Below are 18822 nucleotides of genomic sequence, written 5' to 3' on the forward strand. Positions count from 1 at the left end.
TTTCCATCCACCCGAGGTGTCAGACGGAGCTTTGGTTTAATGCTTCAGCTGAAAGATGGCACCTCTTGCAGTGCAGCACTGGGCAGTCAGCCTTGATTCTTGTTCTCATGTTCTGGCGTGGAACTTGAGCCCATAACCATTGAAGCTGAAGCTAAGAGTGCTATTGACTGAGCCAAGGCTGAAAGTGTCCTCTACCATCATCTTCATTAATGTTGAATAATTAAGCATCCATTCTTTATTTTACAATTATTCTTATAATTAACAATTTCGTTATATCAAACAGTTTCACTACAATTTAATGTATAACTTCAAAGAACAAAAAAAGTGAAACTTTTTTTTACTCCTAAAACTGAACAACCTTTCTGTCCATTTGCTTTCATATCACTAGGCTGATACCGGAGATGAGAGGGTTAGACTATGAAGAGAGACTAAATAGACTAGGTCTGTACACGTTGGAGTTTAGAAGGATGAGGGGGGATCTTATAGAGATGTATAAGATAATGAAGGGGATGGATAGGGTAGAGATAGAGACATTCTTCCCACTTAGAAAGGATAGCAGGACTAGAGGACATAGCCTCAAGATAAGGGGTGGGGGGACGCAGTTTAGATCGGAGTTGAGGAGGAACTTCTTCACTCAAAGGATGGTGAATCTCTGGAATTCTCTGCCTGTTGAAGTGGTAGAGGCTACCTCGCTAAATATATTTAAGACACGGGTAGATAGGTTTTTGACAGACAAGGGAATTAAAGGTCATGGGGAGAGAGCGGGAAAGTGGAACTGATCCACTTCAGATCAGCCATGATCTTATTGAATGGCGGGGCAGGCTCGAAGGGCTAGATGGCCTACTCCTGCTCCTATTTCTTATGTTCTTAATTAAGGCCATGGAACAGCAATAATGAATCATAATTATGGCTGTTATCTCCAGACTTCCTTTACTTTCTTTCCCAGCACCAGAGGAGGCTGCAGCCACTATGAACCATGATCTGTTAACTCCACCTAAAGCAGGATTTGAAACTGAGAGCGTTCTGAGCTATGTAGCTGAGGAATGCACCAGGTTGTCCACTGAACCTCTAAGATGTGCTAGTCTATCATCTTGTAGTAACTTGGCTCCACCAGTTATTAATGGACATAGAGGACATTTATAAACAGTAACAACTATATGCAGAGCAGTGCAAATTCAATGCTTACAGTCATGTCTCTAGGATCTAACTGCTGGGATAAGCCCAGACAAGTTGGAGTAAAACTCCAACTTGTTCCCAATTGGTCAGCCTGGGTCATGTGACCCTTTCAAAAGCTCCTCTTAAAGGGGCCACACACCACAGAGCCACAATGTCATTATTTGTTGATTCACTAATTTATGTTTCTCCCATAATTAAAGTGCAATACTCCTGCATATGTCAGCATTTTAGTGCTATTGAACAAGTTTTGTTCTTTATATTATCATTTTTTATTTTTTTTACATCTGTTTTAGCATTCTGATGTAAGTGAGACTACTGACCATATCCTATTGAGCTCTTGTGTGTGTATATATACCTACATACATTTAGGCCTGGTGTGTTATACTCGAGACTGTTGCCTTCTGCTGGTGGAGGGATAAAAAGTGTAATTTTATGATGGTATTCAATACATTAGCCAATAGCACATGTTATTAATTGAGAATCTGGATGTGGCTAATTGAATTTTTGATTAGTAAATAAAGAATGAATAATTATTCAATCATTGAATATTCAGTGATTTCAGTACTAATTTGCATGGTGTATGCATGCATACTTTTTGTGGTTTTATTGGTAAAATAGTGAGAGAAATGTCAGTGTGTGAGTGAGTACTTTTTACAGCTTTATTTCATTGGGTTCTTGGTTATCTGTTAACATGGTCTGTAATATGGATAAAAGAGCCAGACTTGGACATCATGGAAAGCCAACAGCATTGTCTGGAGAGGAGAGCTTCTCTCATGATCGGATCGGCCAATCCAAATAGCTGTTCCAGGCCTGCAGAATTAAATTACCTCAATCTATACCAAATTGTTCCAACATGTTATATACCATAAGCATAGGCTGATACATCTTTTGCAATTCCGCATTCCCAGCCATTGTCATGATGAAGTCAAAGTACTGTTCACAACTGCAGGACAAATATCTAAAAGTTGCACTAAGATGTGCTAACTTCATGTCAAAATTAGAAACTTCAATAAAAGTGAAAAGTTTTAAAGTTTCATAATGAATGGTTGCAAATATTTGATGTACTTTGTGTAGTACATTAACTCTCTATTTGTACACGGCGTTTTCCACTAAAATAGTACATGATGTTAAAACGGTGTTGCAGTAGCAATGCTTATGACTACTCAACAATTTCTCTTGGGTCTCTGACTTTTTATCCTTGACTACTATTTTTATTTTGGTTAATATAGAAAACATCTATTACAGCACATTTGACTTGAATGGGTATGTCACACAGCACTTTGATACTATCACACCATTTAAAAAGGTGTCTTATTTTGTGTGGGGGCATGAGAATATTGGATATTGAACATAAGCTATTTAACTCCCTCACGCCTGTTCTGCCATTCAGTTAAATAATTGATGATCTTGATTTTTAGGCCAAGAATTGGAATCATCTTTCAGTCTCAGGTTTGAAATTTTGGTTGCCCCAGCCTGAACACCATTTTGGGGAGAGAGAAAGTTTCAGATTTTCATGGCCCTGTCTGTATAGAAGTGCTCCCTGGAGCAGCCTCGCTCTATTTGTAATGTCATGTCTCCTTGTTCTGGACTCTCTCACTCAGAGAATAATGGGAATTCTCTATCTATCCTGCTGATTCCTTTGATCATCTTCAAACACCTCAATCAGACAACTCTTTCTTTCTTCTTTACTCAAGGGAATGAAATCCTAATATGTGCAACCTGTCCTGATTGACTCTCTTAACTTGGACATGATTCTGGTGAAGCTCTGCTACCCAGACCTCATAAGAAACCTTTATTTCTCCACAATCTGAGCTCTCCTCTCTCTGCAAAAATATTAGTTATTTTTGCTTCTGTTCCTGGAATACAATCAAAGGAATGTTGGGTGTAGCTACACCTTATGCCATGACCAGTTAAATACCGCTGCACTTCCACAGTAGCTCCCTTTCAATGCTGGCCTTTTGAAAGGGCTATCCACTTCCTCTGTTCTTTCACCAAGTCCGTCACAATATTACGCCTTCAAATATTAGCCAGTTCACATTTGAAAGGTGTTACTGAATCTGCTTCCACCACTCTAGATCATAACTCACTGCATTTTACAAACATTCTCATGTCACTCCTAGTGCTTTGTTTAAAGATATTTTGCACTTGTATGTTGATTTATTTTGCCAATCTTGTAGGACATGTGCCTTGGTTTTTTTTAAGCTATATTTTAGCCCTTCCATTTTTGTAGGGGTGTGTGAGTGTTTCATTCCACCATCTAGTGGCAGCTTTCAGTATTGCCTTTATCATCCAAATCCAAAACTACTCTTAGATTGTTCCAAACTTTGCTATAAAATGCATCAAGAAGTAACTGGTAATCCATGTGAAAATCACCATTTTCCCTGTTTAATGCTTATGTGACAGGGGATTGAAATTTCTGAAAGGATTTCTGGAAGAAGTGAACAATGGAGAAAAAGACATCCAGAAAGCACTAAGTAAGTCTGAGTTAACCACGTAGTTTGTGGGAATGCCTTACTATTACTCTTGTGTTTAATCAACACTGTGAGAAGAGAGGAAAAGACCCTTCAACTAGAGAGAATGAGCATTTATATGATCTTCTAGAGGGAGTATTTGCTGTGTGGTAGGCAGGGAGATGGGAACCTAAGCAGGATGACGAGGGAAAGAGAAACAAGGACAGTAATAAAAGAAAGAACAGGAAAATGCAAAAATAGGGTAATCAAGAGTGACTGGCAAATAGGGTCACCGTATAAAAAAAATTAGGATAATTAAAAATGGCAAAAGGGCAAACCTAAAGGCTTTGTAACTAAATTTACAAAGCATTCGTAATAATGGAAATTAACTGATAGCCCAAATTGAGATAAATAGATATGATCCCATGACCATTACGGAGACATGGTTAAAAGGAAATTAAAACTGGGAACTTAATGTGCAGGGATATTTGGCATTTCAGAAAGACAGGAAGGAAGAAAAAGATGGTGGAGTAGCATTCTTAATAAGAGATGAAATGAGGTCAGTTGTGAGAGACATCTAAGCTTGGATGATGCACAGTCCATTTGGGAGGAGGTTAAAAAAAAACAGCAAGGGAGAAAAGACATTGGTAGGAGCAGTTTATAGATCCTCTAACCATTCCGTGGGAGAGGGTATAAATCAACAAATAATAGGATCATGTAAAAAGTATAGAGCAATAATTATGGGTGATTTTAATTTTCGTATTGATTTGGGTTACTCAAGTTGCAAAGGGTAGCTTTGACAACAAATTCATGGAGTGTGTTACATAGGGATAGTTTCTGAGAGCTAGTAGTCATGGAGCCAACCAGAGTCATTGTCGGATCTGGTAATGGGGCAGGTTTAATAAACGACCTCCGAGTGAAGGATCCCCTAGGAAGTAGTGATCATAACATGAAAGAATTTAATATTCAGTTTGAGTGAGAAACATGGTTTGGAAATAACTTGTGCTTAACTTAAAGGGAATTACAATGAAATGAAGGTAGAGTTGGCTAAAGTGGACTAGGCGGATAGATTAGCAGGAAGAACAGTAAACAAGCAGTGGTAGATATTTAAAAAGGTAATTTATGACTCTCAGCAACAATATATTCCAGTAAAGAGGGGAATTCTAAGAGAGGGATAAACCAATTATGGCTAACCAAGGAAGTTAAGCAAAGTATTAAGTTGAAAGATAAAGCATACAAAGGGCCAGATTTTACCATTCGGAGGCTAAGTGCCGGATCCAGACGTAAAATGGATCCAAGCCCGAAATTCCCGTTCGAGCGTGCCCATTTGCTTTTTGCCAGCTCCGGTCCAATTCACATTGTAGGGTGAGGCTTAGCGCTGCCGGAACGATCAGAGCCCGGGCATGGAAAAACAAAACAGAGAGAGCTGGGGGGAGGATGAGCCGCGATCAGACCCTCTGGGAGGCAGACACTCCCCCCCTCTTCCCCCGCACGCGGCAGAGCACACCCCCAATCTACCTCGATTGCTGCTGTCCCTCCACCATCCTTCTGACCTCCACTTGTTGATGTGGAGATTCTGGCATTGGACTGGGGTGAACAGAGTAAGAAATCTCACAACACCAGGTTAAAGTCTTGTTGGAGTGGTGTTGAGATGTCTTACTGCACTCGCTGGACAGCCTTCAGCACCTTCCTGGCCTTCCACTCGTGTCTGCCAGAGGAGGGGGCAGGCTCAGATGGATCTCTGGTTGGGGGTGGGGGCAGCGGGCACAGATAGATCTCTGGTTGGTGGGGGGAATGGTGGAGGATGGGGGGGAGGTCTGCCTACCAGGGGATTCGGATCGCGCGCGGTGGCGGGGGAGGGGTGGGGGTGGTGGTCTGCCAGGGTGGTAGCAGGGGGTCTGTGAAAGCTGTTCGAGGATGATGGGCTTTGAAGGTTCCCCTGCAGAACAGCAATCTGCCTCTGATTTTTATTCTGCAGTTTGGTAACAGCGCAGATCTGAAACGGATCCGAAGACGGTAAAATGGGATTTGGTGGTAGAGTTGGGCACACAGTTCATTAAGTCAATTTAAATGCATGCTAATGCATTTAAATCGTTGCGCTGCCTGATTGGGCAAATCGGGTGCCGATAAAGGCACGATCTGCCTGGTTTCGGGTGCAGATCATGTTGCAGGCCTGATACCTGAACTTACTGTGATTTCGCACCTGAAAACGGGTGTGAATTTTTGGTAAAATTGGGGCCCAAAGAGTCAAAAGTCGGTGATGGCCCCAAAGACTGAAATAAATTCAGAATCCAGCAAAGATAGACTTAAAAGATAATAGAGAGAAAATAAATTATAAAGGCAAACTAGCAACAAATATAAAAACTGACAATAAGAGCTTTAAATATGTAAAAAGAAAGAGCAAGGTAAAAGTGAACATTGGTCCCTTAGAAAATGAATCTGAGGAGTTAGTTATGGGCAACAAGGAAATGGCAAAGGCGTTAAATAGATATTTTGCATCAGTCCTTACGTTGGAAGATACTTTGAACATCCCATTAATACTAAAGAATATGGGGAAGAAGTTAAATATCATTAACATTATTAGACAAACTAATGAGGCCAATGGTAGAGAAGTTCCCTGACCCAGATGGCTTGCATTCTAGGAGCCCAAAAGGAGTAACTATAGAGATAATAGATTCATTGGTTTTAATTCTCAAACTCCTTGGATTCTGAAGAAGTGCTGGAGGACTGGAAAGGTACCAACGTGACAATCAAAAAGGGAAGGAGGCAAAAAGCAAGTTACGATAGGCTGATTAGCCTAACATCTATTGTTGGAAAAATGTTGGAATCAATTATTAAGGAAGTGCTAGCAGCACATTTGAAAAATCCTAATCTAATCAAGCAGAATCAGCATGGATTCATGAATGGGAAATAGTGTCTGACTAATTTATTAGAATAGATTTGTATTTGTATTTGGATATCCAGAAGGTGTTCAATAAGGTATCTCACAAAAGGTTATGTCATAAGATTAGAGCCCATGGTGTTGGGAGCAGTATATTGGCATGGATAGAGAATTGGCTAATGGGCAGGAAATCGTGAGTGGGGATAAAAGGGTTCTTTTTCAGCTTGGCAACCTGTAACCTGTTCTGGGATTCCACAGGGATCTATGATAGGACTGCAACTGTTTACAATATAAACGACTTGGAGAAAGAAAGCAAATATACTGTAGGCATATTTGCAGACAGCACAAAAATACATGGAAAGGCAGGTTGCAAGAGGGATACAAACAGTTCACAAAGAAGTATTGATAGGTTAAGTAAGTCAGCAAAAAGTTGACAAATGGAGTATAGTGTGTGAAAATGTGAAGTTGCTCATTTTGAAAAGGAGCTCAAAAGAACAGAAAGCTGTAACACAAAGGGACTTGGGGGCACTTGTGCACAAAACACAGAAAGCTAGCACACAGGTGCAGCAGGAAATCAGGAAGGCTAATGGAATGTTGGCCCTTATTTCAGGAGGGTTGGAGCAAAAGAGTAGGGAAGTCTTGCTGCAAATGTACAAAGTCCTGTTGAGACCACATTTGTAGTACAGTGAACAGATTTAATCCCCTGTTTAAGGAAAGTTATAATTTCATCGGAGGCAGTTCAGAGAAGGTTCATTCAGATGATCCTGGTATGGAGGGATTGTTTCATGTGCAAAGTTAAACAGGTTGGAACCCTACTTATTGGAATTTGGAAGAATGAAATGTGATTTCTTTGAAATATATTGGACTATTAAGGAGCTTGACAGGGTAAATGCTGAAAGGATGTTTCATTCATGGGAGAGTCTAGGACCACAGTGTATAGTCTCTGAATAAAGAGGTGCCAATTTAAGACTGAGATGAGGAGGTATTTCTTATCTCGGACAGTTGAAAGCCTTTGGAGTCCTTGCCACAGAGAGCAGCAGGAGTAGAATACTTGTATATTTTTAAGGCTGAGATAGATTTTTGATCAGTAAGAGGATCGAAGGCTATGGGGAAAGGGCAGGGAAGTGGATGTGAGGAATGTTGGATCAGCCATGATCCTATTGAATGGCAGAATAACTTTGACAACCCCACTCCTCTCTGATCCCAGATGATGCCATGTTCCAGTTGCGAATTGGTTGATTACACTGCTTGTTGAAAGATTTTACATCGCCTTTAGGTTGTTGAGTTTGTGTGGAAACTTTAGTTGTTTTGCTTGAAAACCAGTATAGTGTGTATTGCATTCTGGGCCAAATGGCCTATTCCTGTCCCTGTAGAAAAAATAGCAGCTAAACTTTCCAGCACATTTGATAGTCAATGATTCATAGAGACCCTGTAGTGCAGAAGGAGGCCATATGGCTCATTGAGACAGAGTGTCTTATCCAGGCTCTCTCCTTGCTGTATCCTAGTAACCCCGCATATATTGAAGTATGTTCAGTAGCTGTAGATTAAGCAAATACAAGTAGTTTTCTGCAGCAAGAACTCACAATTAATAATGAGATGTGTGGAATCCCTTTGGTGTTGCTGTGTCAGGATGAACATTGGCCAAGTCAACAGGAGAAACCCCTGCTTTTCTAATAGTTCCATTAGATGGTTTATGTTCACCTGAATAGGCAGTGAAGGAGAATTAAAGTTGGCCTAGTCTGCCACAATGCAAGCAATCAATTGAAATCAATTAAAGCTTAAAATCAAGAGCATAAATACATTTCAATTGATCAACTATAAGTGAATTTAATTTAAAAATTTGAAGAACAGCTAATTTCCTGGTAGTTTCACTCCTCTATGATCCCAGATGATGCCATGTTCTAGCCGCACATTGACTATGATTGACCAAGCTGATTAACCCTTATGTTGATAAGCATGGGTTATTTCTCTTCAAAACTGGCACACTGCGTAATGCATTCTAGGCGCATTTTGCTGATAGCCCCCCCTCTACACCAGCTTGTCTATTTCCTTCAAGAATGGAAGTCTACTTTCCCGGAGACCCTTGGCTTCCAATCTTTGCATGAGCCTGCACAAGAACAGAGTTAACTTTTCTAACCTCTGGTTGGGTTGTTAAATTCTGGTCTATCTCTCGATTCTTGCAAAAGCTGTCGCCTCTGCATTCATTATCATGATTTGTTTTGTTTCTATGGTGCCAATTCTAAAACAATGTTGATGAATTCCTATAGTTTTAGAGAAAGATGGGCATTGCTAATCTTTGTTTAATTTCTTGAAAGATTGCACTGTGAAAAGAGAGAATGAGAGAGAAAGTATTTGTGAATTTATAGTTATCCATTGTTAATCTAACGTGTGAAAAATTGTTGTGGGTGTTGTTTGCTATAATTGTATATAGTTTTACATATTCTAGATTTTTATTATCTTTTACACAAAATGTGTTTTTCTTTCTTGTTTAGATACTTCATATGGTAGAACATTGCGACAGTATCATGGCTGGGTTGTTCGAGGTGTCTTTGCAGTAAGTTTTTACCAAAACAAATATAAGTTTAGTGCATTTTTATGTTCCCTTTTTTCAGAGAAATTGTGAAGTAAGTGTAATCGCCTTTATTCTCATTCACAGTTGGCATTAAGAGCAGCTCCATTTTATGAAGGGTTTATGGCAGCCCTTGCTGTAAATGAAGGAGATGAACAGAAGGAGGCATTCTATGAAGGAATGCAGAGGGATTTAAACCAGTATCTTCCAGCCATGGGGAAGCAAATTGAGATCTTGGATGCTTTGTATGAAGAATATAATTTAGAATCTGATGAAGTGGTATAATAATATATCAATGTTCCACACAACATTGACTGAAAAGGAAGACCTTTGACCCACTTGGGGCATCCTGCACCACAAATGAAACATGCAACTAATATTAGTTCATCGGTTTCAGTCAGGCCTATTGCTTCCACTTGAAATACATTCTATTGAATTTCAAAAATTGAATATGTGCATACTGAACAAATGGACAATGGAGGTACATTTCTGCAGGCTTGTTTTGAAGGTAGCAGCATATTTATTGGGTGTTATGAATCCAAGCATTTTTGAGCTCAACTCACATCCCTCAGAATAATTCCTGCCAAAATGATCATAATTAATTTGAAACACTAATCACTGTTAATAATGATCATCATTGTTAGGTGGTCCTGAAAATAATTACATTGTTTTCTATTTTGTTGTAAATTTATGAACTCTTAAAAGTTTAAGTATTTGATGTATTGCACAGAATCTGGTTGATTTTGGCATATTTTAAAATATTAAGAATTATGCAAAAGGACAAAGTGCTTAAGCAACTGACCATTGTCCATTAATTCTGTGCAGCCCTTCATATATCCATAAAGGACTTGACTGAAAGCAGATCCAGTCATCCAAACCATCTAATAATGTACAACTTTAATATGGTTTATGATGTGATAAAAAGTTGTTAATTAAAGCAGAGGACATGATTTTAATCCATTTTATAACATTATACAGCCATAATATCGTTATGTTTTAATGCTGGCTTGTAGAGTATGAACTTTATTTAGGGTGAAAGCAACTTTTGTGCATGTTACAGCAGACCACTTTTCACTTTTTAATGAAGCTTTAAGGAACAAAGTAGTTTTTCTTACCCGTACTAATCCATGTGACTGTTAGTTTGCCTGTTTGAACTGTTCCAATCCAGTGTTCCTGGAATGAGGTGGTCACAAGTTTAATGTGGTACAGTACCTCATTAAGAGACTAAACAATTAACAACAGCCAAGTATGTGCCAAAGTAATCCATCTCTCTTGCAAGTGGAATGCAGAGGCTTCTGCAGACCATGACTGGGCACAGGGCTGACTCCAAAACTTATTCAGGGAAAAGGCTTGGTATAAAAGAACATATAGCATACGCTGACATGAACACTTCAAAATAATTGCTCAATGTGGAGAAGTTGCCAACATTATTTTTGGCTAACCTATTGTCGTACCAACTTGCCAAATGGGATGACTGAGCTAACTTAGTCTAGTTTTTAGAAGTCTTTCTATAATGCAGTAAATGGACTTAACATGAAATTATAGCCATTAGAATTTATTTAACTGAAAAATGCACTGTTTGTGTGTAATATATATAATATATGCAAATAATATATATATATACACACAAGGATAAATATATGGATATATTTTGTACTTATTTAATAAAAAGTTGCACTTTTCTTGTTGTTTGGTGCAGTTGCATTGTTCATAGGAATATTTGTTGATCATAAAACTTTGAGTTTGTGTGGAAATTCCAATTCAAAATGGAATGATAGAAGTGTAGGAGAATGTAAATTGGCATCCATATACATCTTCCTCATCGTACAATACAATTATGGGATGAAATAACTGACCCAAGAAACTTCAATGCAGATCCAGTCCAAAATTTCACAGTACCAATTTACTTAATCGAGACAGGAGGCCTGGAGTCCAGCAGAGAAACCACCACTGTAGTAAACAGAAAAAGTAGGGTGATGCCATACTGCAGTGGTAGAAACTAAAACCAGGGATTAGTTGAAGTAAAAGGTCAGTCATTTTTGTTATAATCTTAAGGGGGGGGAAAAAAGGTTATTTCTGTCCCTCTGCTACTTTCCATTTCTCTCGCGTGCTAGTTGCGCGTACTTAAGCACGGTTGCCTTAGTCCTTCATTATCGTATGGACTTCATTAAGGGTTTCACTCTCCCTTTTCAAAACCACCCATTACACTCTGATTATTATAATTGTTAACTTCCTCCTCTGCTACAAATAACGCTTTCCAGTCTCCTTACTCTCACTCATAACAAATTTGAAGCAATCATGGATTTTTTTATACAATGACAAAGATGCTTCATTCAGTTGCTACTATGCTATTGAAAGGACGCAGGAAAGAAAAAACTGAATTGTTGACGGGATGGTGAGACTAGATTGTGAAGAACTATTAGGAAATTGGGCATTTCGCAATGGAAAAGAGATGGTTGAGAGTTGATCCAATCGATTACTGTGCTTAGGCACTGGATAATGTAGACCATGTTTAGCTATGAAACCTTGTCTAGAACCAGAGATCGCTTGACTGTTTAATTCAAAGCTAGTCTGCAGAAAATTTAGCCCTGATATTAGTGGAGGGGGATCTTTGGGATCAGGAAACACTGATTTCCTTCAGTTCCTGTTGAATTCAATGACTGGGCATTATTACCATCTTTGGAATCCATTTCTTGGCTGCAACCAGACATATTGAGAAGGTCCCTCAGCATCACACAGGTCAGCTTGTGGCACCAGGCCACAGTTGTAAGCATATAAGATTGGTGGGGCGTTGATCAGGGTGAAGGGAAACATGAATTGGGAGAGGTGGGATGATAATTTAGGCTGGGGATTCGGGTGGGAGTGAACAGCGCTTGGGAGAACTTCAATGGGGAATGCGGGAGAGTTCCAAAGACAGGGAAGTATTATTGCAGAGCATGGGGAGGGGCTGCAGGGCAAGAGATGTTGGGGGTGGGGGACATTTATTGGGGGCAGGGGAGGGGATGGTGTTGAAGAGAGAGTACACAGAGGGTGTCAATAGGGGGTAAGGAATGGGGCTGGGAAAGAGGGGTCAGTCTGGAAAGGTTATGTGTCAAAATGAACATAAATTAAGGGGGTTATCAATGAACAGGCATTGGTGAGGTTGGAGATCCAGGGATTCATCAATTTGGGCCAAGAGAGTTCAGTGGAGAATCAATTGTTTGGGAGAAAATCATGGGGATCCATAGACGATATTGGGAGGTAGGGCAGACTCTGCAATTGCTGCTGAGGTTAACAGGGTTCTTCAGTGGGCAGTGCCTAGCATTTCAGCTCCTCCTGGCCCACAAGCAGTTACGTATTCCGCACAGGAGCCCTCACCAACTTTTAACTGCCGGGTTTCCTCTCTTGTCTTTCTTCTATTCTTGCTCTGAGGATTGACTGCACTTTAATCTTTCTCCCCTGCCTGTTCCACAGGGGCCAGTCCACAGTCTGACATCATCCATTCATGTCATCTTGAGTCGGTCTTATGCAAGTTTTCCAATTGTTTTAATTTTTCATTAACTCTTTCAGAAACACCCCTTCCTGTATACATGTCCAAAATATGTGCACTTCCTTGAAATTACTGCCTCAAAGAAGTATCTTTTGTCACCTGATTCTTTTATGACATAAGTGATTATCGGTCTGAGTCCTTTCATTTCAGTTGCTCTTATTCGAACCTCGTCAGTCTTGATAGTCCAGTTTTCACAGCTATACATTGTTACCAGTCACACACAGGCTTCATTGTAATCAAGATGTTGTGGCTTCTCCATACTGTTAAGTGAGTTCACAATGCTATGACCTTTGTTAACTCGAGCCGGAATTTCTTTGGTAAACAAAGAACAGCTCAGCACAGGAAACAGGCCCTTTGGCCCAACGAGCTTGCGCCGCCGTCTTAACAAAGCATTTTCCTACACCTACCTTGCCCTGTGTGTATGCGAATGGTACCCCTATTGTAACCAGATTCAGGGGAGAATAGTGTAGGGTCAATTTGGTACACCAATCAGCCTAAGAGCACATCTTTGGGGTGTGGGAGGAAACCGGAGCACCCGGAGGAAACCCACGGAACCACAGGGAGAATGCGCAAACTCCCACAGACACTAGCCCAAATCCATGTATCTGCACAGCTAGCAGTGATAGTCACTGAGCTGTTGTGGTGCCCATCTGCTGGTCCAGGTTTAAGCACACACCACGACGCGAAGTACTAGGCCACTCTCGAAACATCCAAGAGCAGCCCACGCACGACCCACTGTGTGCATGCCCCTCGTTTGACAACAAGGTGGACTGACACACCTGCAGATTAAAAGAGACAAAACATTAACATGTAGTATTACATTTCCAGTATCGTCCTGAGGCTCTGACCCTTTTTAAAACTGTCGCCTATAACCCTCCATCCCTGTTTCACTCGTGTCTATCTAAGTAAACCTTAAACAAGTCCAGCGTGCCTACCTCCACCACCTTACTTAGCAGCACATTCCATACCCCCACGACCCTCTGTGTGGAAAAACCTCCCTCTAGTATCCAAATTATACCTCTCCCCCCCTCACCCTTAGCTCGTGACCCCTCGTGATATTTATCTCCAATCTAGGAAAAAGCCTGCCACTGTTGACTTTATCTATACCCTTCATTATTTTATACACCTTTATCAGATCCCCCCCTTAATCTCCGTCTTTCTAAGGAGAAGAGCCCCAGTTTACCCAATCTTTCCTCGTAACCCAGTCCTTCCATACCAGGCAGCACCCTGGTAAACCTCCTCTGCACTCTCTCCAGGGTCTCCACATCCTTCCGGTACTAAGGTGACCAGAACTGGACGCAGTACTCCAAATGCTGCCTAACCAACGTTCTGTATAACTGAAGCATTAGACGCCAGCTCTTGTACTCTATACCCCTTCTTATAAAGGCTAGAATTCCATAAGCTTTCTTCGCAACCTTCTCCACCTGGGTTGCCACCTTCAGAGACTTGTGCACTTGCACTCCCAAATCCCTCTGCATCCTCTGTGATGAGTGACCCAAGATAGTAGAACCTATCAACCTGTTCAGACTGAACTCTATTAGTTAGGATCTTGTGGGTCTTTCCATCCATTCTCCTCACTTTTGTCTTGTCAATGTTGACAAGAGTGCAGCGCAATGCAGAACCAACATGCTACGTCAGAGTACAACATGTATTTATATAATGCCTTAATGTAATGAAACATCCCAAGGAGTATCATTAAGCAAAATATGATGACATCACACAAGGAGATATTAAGCCAGATGACCAAAACCTTATTTAAAGTGGTAGGTTTTAAGGGGTAACTTAAAAGAAGGAAAGGGAAGAGAGATGGAAAGATTTAGGCCTCAGACAACTAAAGACACAGCCACCTAAAGTGGTGATTGATCAAAGGACCATATATTTCCAGTTAATTTTATCAACACGATCCACCAACTCCTGTAGCTCCTTCACTGAGTTAGCGAGCAGAGAAATGTCATCAGCATATCAAAAATCCAAGACGAGCGACCTGCCATTTAGTATCTTGCCTTTGTATTCTTCAAGTGCCTTTCTCATTATTGTTTCTACTAAGTTATTGAATAAATCTGGTGGAAGAGCACACTATTTAATACCCTTTTTTGAAGCTGAACTAATGCGAAGGGTGCTGGCAACTCTAACCCAAGCTTGTTGTCTACAATAAAGCTTCATTAGCAAGTTGATGTGATGCCCACCGTATTCAATGTCTGATCTTCTTGGAATTTGCACATATTCTAAGCTTAGTGACTTGATCTCTGGTTTCTCTTCCATGTCAAAATCCAGTGCTCATCAACAACTCGCCTCGTCTTTTTCCGGGTCAGACCTAGGATGATCCTGAGCAAGATTTTATTTGCATAAAAGATCAAAGCAATTGTTGTATAATTTGTGTGCTATCTTCATTTAGAAGAGGAATGAAGGTAGAATCAATCCAGACCTCTAACCAATCACCAGTGTAGGTGACTGTCTTCAGTTGTCTGGGCCCTAAACCCCTCCACCTCACTTCCCTTTCCTCCTTTTAAGTTGCTCCTTAAAACCTATTATCAACTAAGCTTTTGATCATCTGGTCAAATATCTCCTTGTGTGATGTCATCATATTTTGTTTAATGATGCTGTTTGGGATGTTTCATCACATTAAGGCACTATATAAATTCATGCTGCATTCCGACACAGCATGTTGGTTCTGTGTTGCACTGCACTCCCTATCTCGCCTTCCACTGAGTTTTGTTCTGAACAGTAACTGGTTTAGATGCTGTGGGAATTGTGGATTTGGAATTCCTTGAAATCCTAATGTGTGAGTAGTGTGACCCTGATCTGAGCTGTTCTGCCAATAACCTGAACAATGGTTGGTCAACTTACTGTTGCCAGTTGGACAAGAGCTTTTTCTGTTCAGTCATGTGACTTTAGTATCAGGAAACAATTGACTGCTGGGAAGGGTAGACAAGAGAAAGGGGTGACTGAGAGTAGGACTGAATCCCCTCTCCCCACCAGCCCCCGCCCTCCCCATCCCCACCGGAGGGGAACACTGTGGTGCTCAGTTATATAAGGAGGTGACTAAGCCCAGCACATGATGCAAGTATCATGTCCAAATTTCAGTCTTTTTTTTGGCTCACAGAAGTTTCAACTAAATCCTTCTGCCCTAAGATAAAGGGCATGGGAAGCAAGCAAAATACTGCAGATGCTGGAATTTTGTCCAAACAAAGTTTAGATAAGATTTGGACAATGAGGGTGAGGGGTGGAGGGGCTGTAATGGGAAAGCAATGGCATAGGTAAAATGGCAAAGGGAATGTAAATTGACAATGGTAAAGGCTAATTTTCCTTGCCTTCAGCTCTGACGAAGGGTCATCCTGATTCAAAACGTTGGCTCTATTCTCTGTCCACAAATGCTGTCAGGTCTGCTGAGATTTTCCAGCGCTTCTGTTTTAGCATAGTATGCAATGGGCTCTAAGATTATTATCTTAACACATCCATTGAATGATAAAGGATGGAACATTAAATTCTTATTGCTAATGAAGGAACCCCATTTGCCTAACATCTTGACCCTCTTCTTGATCTCCCTCAGTGACTCATCATTTTTTCTGTCACACTACTAATTGAAGTGTTCTCAGATATGTGCCCTGAATTGTGATTATTTATAAAAGGATATCAAGGAGAAACGTAGACAATAAGAAGGCACTCTGCTAATCTTAGTCAGTGCTCTGTGTGACAGGATGGCCTTGCTGTTCAGCCACTTCTATGGCATGTTCCAGTTGTGGCATCAGTGTGGTAGTGGCAGTCTGCTTACAGGTCGTTGCCTGTGACAGTTGTGCCTTATTGTGGAGGTGCCTGGGTCTGTACCATTGCTGGGACAGTTTCCATGACTTGGCTCTGTTGCACAGATGCTTCCTTAATGAGCGGAGCTGAAGGCACCTAATGAAAGATGGCACCCTCACCCTCCTCAATAACACCCTCGGCTGTCAGTTGGCACACCAGATGTTGGGAAAGGGACACCAGCACATTAGGGACGTGCTTCTCGCCAGTGTCACCGTATTAAAACGAGTGCTGGGATACACAGATGGAAGTATCTTTGTTAGTGCATTGGCAAGATGTGATGATGCTTCCTTAGTTTTGGGAGGTTCCTGTGGTGCTGTGCTGGGACAGGAAGTGGGTGTACTGGGGTAGATGCCTGCACTACTGGGAGACGCATGAGGAAACCCCATACAGGAGAGCAGAGGCCATTGCAGTACGAAGACTAACCAATGCAACTCGGTGTTCTGCATGTTTCCAACATGGTACTGTTCATTGCACCAACCCCACTTCCAAACTGTGTACTTTGCTCTCTGCAGTCATCATCTGCATCACTGGTTCCTAACTTGGCAGACCCAGCCTTGTCTGCATTCAAACTCCTGGCTACCTCCATTGGCATTATCCTTGGTAAAAGGGAATCCCACCAACTCTCATCCCTCTTTCCCTTGTATAATGAACCTGCTTCATCTTGAATGATGAAAGAGGACAAGATAAGGCACATTAAGGATGTACTAAGGCACATAGGGTGTATTAGGGAGGTCCTTTGTGGCCATGGCACCTGATTCATTTTAAGCTGTACACTTCAGTGTTGTGGCTTTGAGCCATTCTTAAGGGTCATTGTGTTCTCTCATGTCTAGGAGTAACGTGATGTGGAGATGCTGGCGTTGGGCTGGGGTAAACACAGTAAGAAGTCTCACAACACCAGGTTAAAGTCCAACAAGTTTAATTGATAGTAAACCCACAAGCTTTCGGGGTTTGCCCCTACGTCAGGTGAGTGGAGAGCTCAGGCCTCAAACAGAGTGTATAAAGGCACACACGGTTTACAGAATACTGAAGTAATGTGCTCAGAGTGTTGTGTATCTGTTAGAGACTGGGGTAGCACTTGCCAGAGAATATCACGTTGTTCAGCCTCTAACACTAGTGGATCCATATTTATGTAGTAATGCCTCTTGCTGCTGCTGGTGCAGGTACCTCATTCCAGGCCTGTTTAGTTTCAGTGGGTGACTACCTTCTGCCACCCTCCAGGAATGTAGCCTCAATTCTCTCCCTCTCAGCCTCGAGCACCACCTGCAAGTCTCTATCTAAGCATCCAGCGTCCAGTGCCAGGCCTCCACTGCCATTCCTTGAAGCCTTTAACTTGGCACAGAGATTCCAGATTTCTGCCTTCAGGTTTAAATAGCAGCAACAATAATGACTGCTGAGGTGATTTAAATCAGACCAGTACTCCTCAGGCATGCTCATGCCAATTAGCTGCCAAACCTGGCTCCAACCCAATTATTGAGGTGCCCCCATGAAAGTCATGACTTTAATATACTTTCACCTGGAGGCAGGTTCAGGAAGCAGAAACAGCCTCAACTTCCATTTCCTATCTCCATCACACAAAATTAGACCTTAATGTTTGTTCCAAAAGCCTTTTGTCTTATTTGTTCTTTCACAGGATGTGGGCGTTTCTGGCTACGTCAGAATTTATTGCCCATTTCTAAGTGCCCTTAGGAGTGTTTTTCTTAACTAAATGGAGGTATAACAACATTAATTTATTTGGAGCATTTCTGAATGTCATTGTGTGAATTCTTTTATCCCCAGCCAATAAGGATATTGTCCGATATATATTGAAAATGACCAGGAGGTGCTGTAGTTAATTCTAATGTACTGAACTCTAAGAATGACCTCACAAGCGTTCTGTTCTTACACCAAGCAAAGGACATCACAAAATAGAATGGTCCAGTGAAAATAAACACTTTAATGACATTTTAGTTGCCAATCAATCTAATGATCATTAATGTAATTTGGTATAATTTTATGATTCTCAGTTCTAGCTCACCTGAATAATATTTATTCAATGGGCATTTTAAATGCAACATCTTTGGTGACTGTTTGTGACAGTTAATCTGTGGTTGAGATTCTTGAAGCCCTCTCTTCCTCCACTCTCAAATTTATATGAAATATGTTTAGATGTGGAACTTTGTTTCCATTCATCAGAAATTGACTAAAATCTTCAGGAAAAACCACCATCAATCATCAAGTAAAACCAACTGCACCTTCTTTGAGGGTAGCACGGTGGCAAAGTGGTTAGCACTGCTGCCTCACAGCGCCAGGGACACAGATTTGATTCCCGGCTCGGATCGCTGTCTGTGTGGAGATTGCGCATTCTCCACATGTCTGCATGGGTTTCCTCCCACGTCCAAAGATTTGCTGGTTAGATGCACTGACCATGCTAAATTCT

General features: G+C 41.1%; 1 protein-coding gene across 9 annotated transcripts in view; it reads left to right on the top strand.

Moving 5' to 3' along the window:
- Nucleotides 1-10716, top strand: part of plekha8 (pleckstrin homology domain containing, family A (phosphoinositide binding specific) member 8) — a 55470-nt gene extending 44754 nt beyond the window's left edge. For all 9 annotated transcript variants that reach the window (XM_080206165.1, XM_080206117.1, XM_080206125.1 and 6 more), the window contains 3 exons: nt 3580-3650; nt 9000-9061; nt 9164-10716. In XM_080206165.1, coding sequence (XP_080062291.1) covers nt 3580-3650; nt 9000-9061; nt 9164-9361 — 331 coding nt within the window. In that variant the 3' untranslated portion in view covers nt 9362-10716. The remainder of the gene's footprint in view (nt 1-3579; nt 3651-8999; nt 9062-9163) is intronic.
- The last annotated feature ends 8106 nt before the right edge of the window (nt 10717-18822 follow it).

This window comes from Carcharhinus amblyrhynchos, chromosome 2 (genome assembly GCF_965287045.1).
Source record: "Carcharhinus amblyrhynchos chromosome 2, sCarAmb.v2.hapA, whole genome shotgun sequence".
Taxonomy (NCBI): domain Eukaryota; kingdom Metazoa; phylum Chordata; class Chondrichthyes; order Carcharhiniformes; family Carcharhinidae; genus Carcharhinus; species Carcharhinus amblyrhynchos.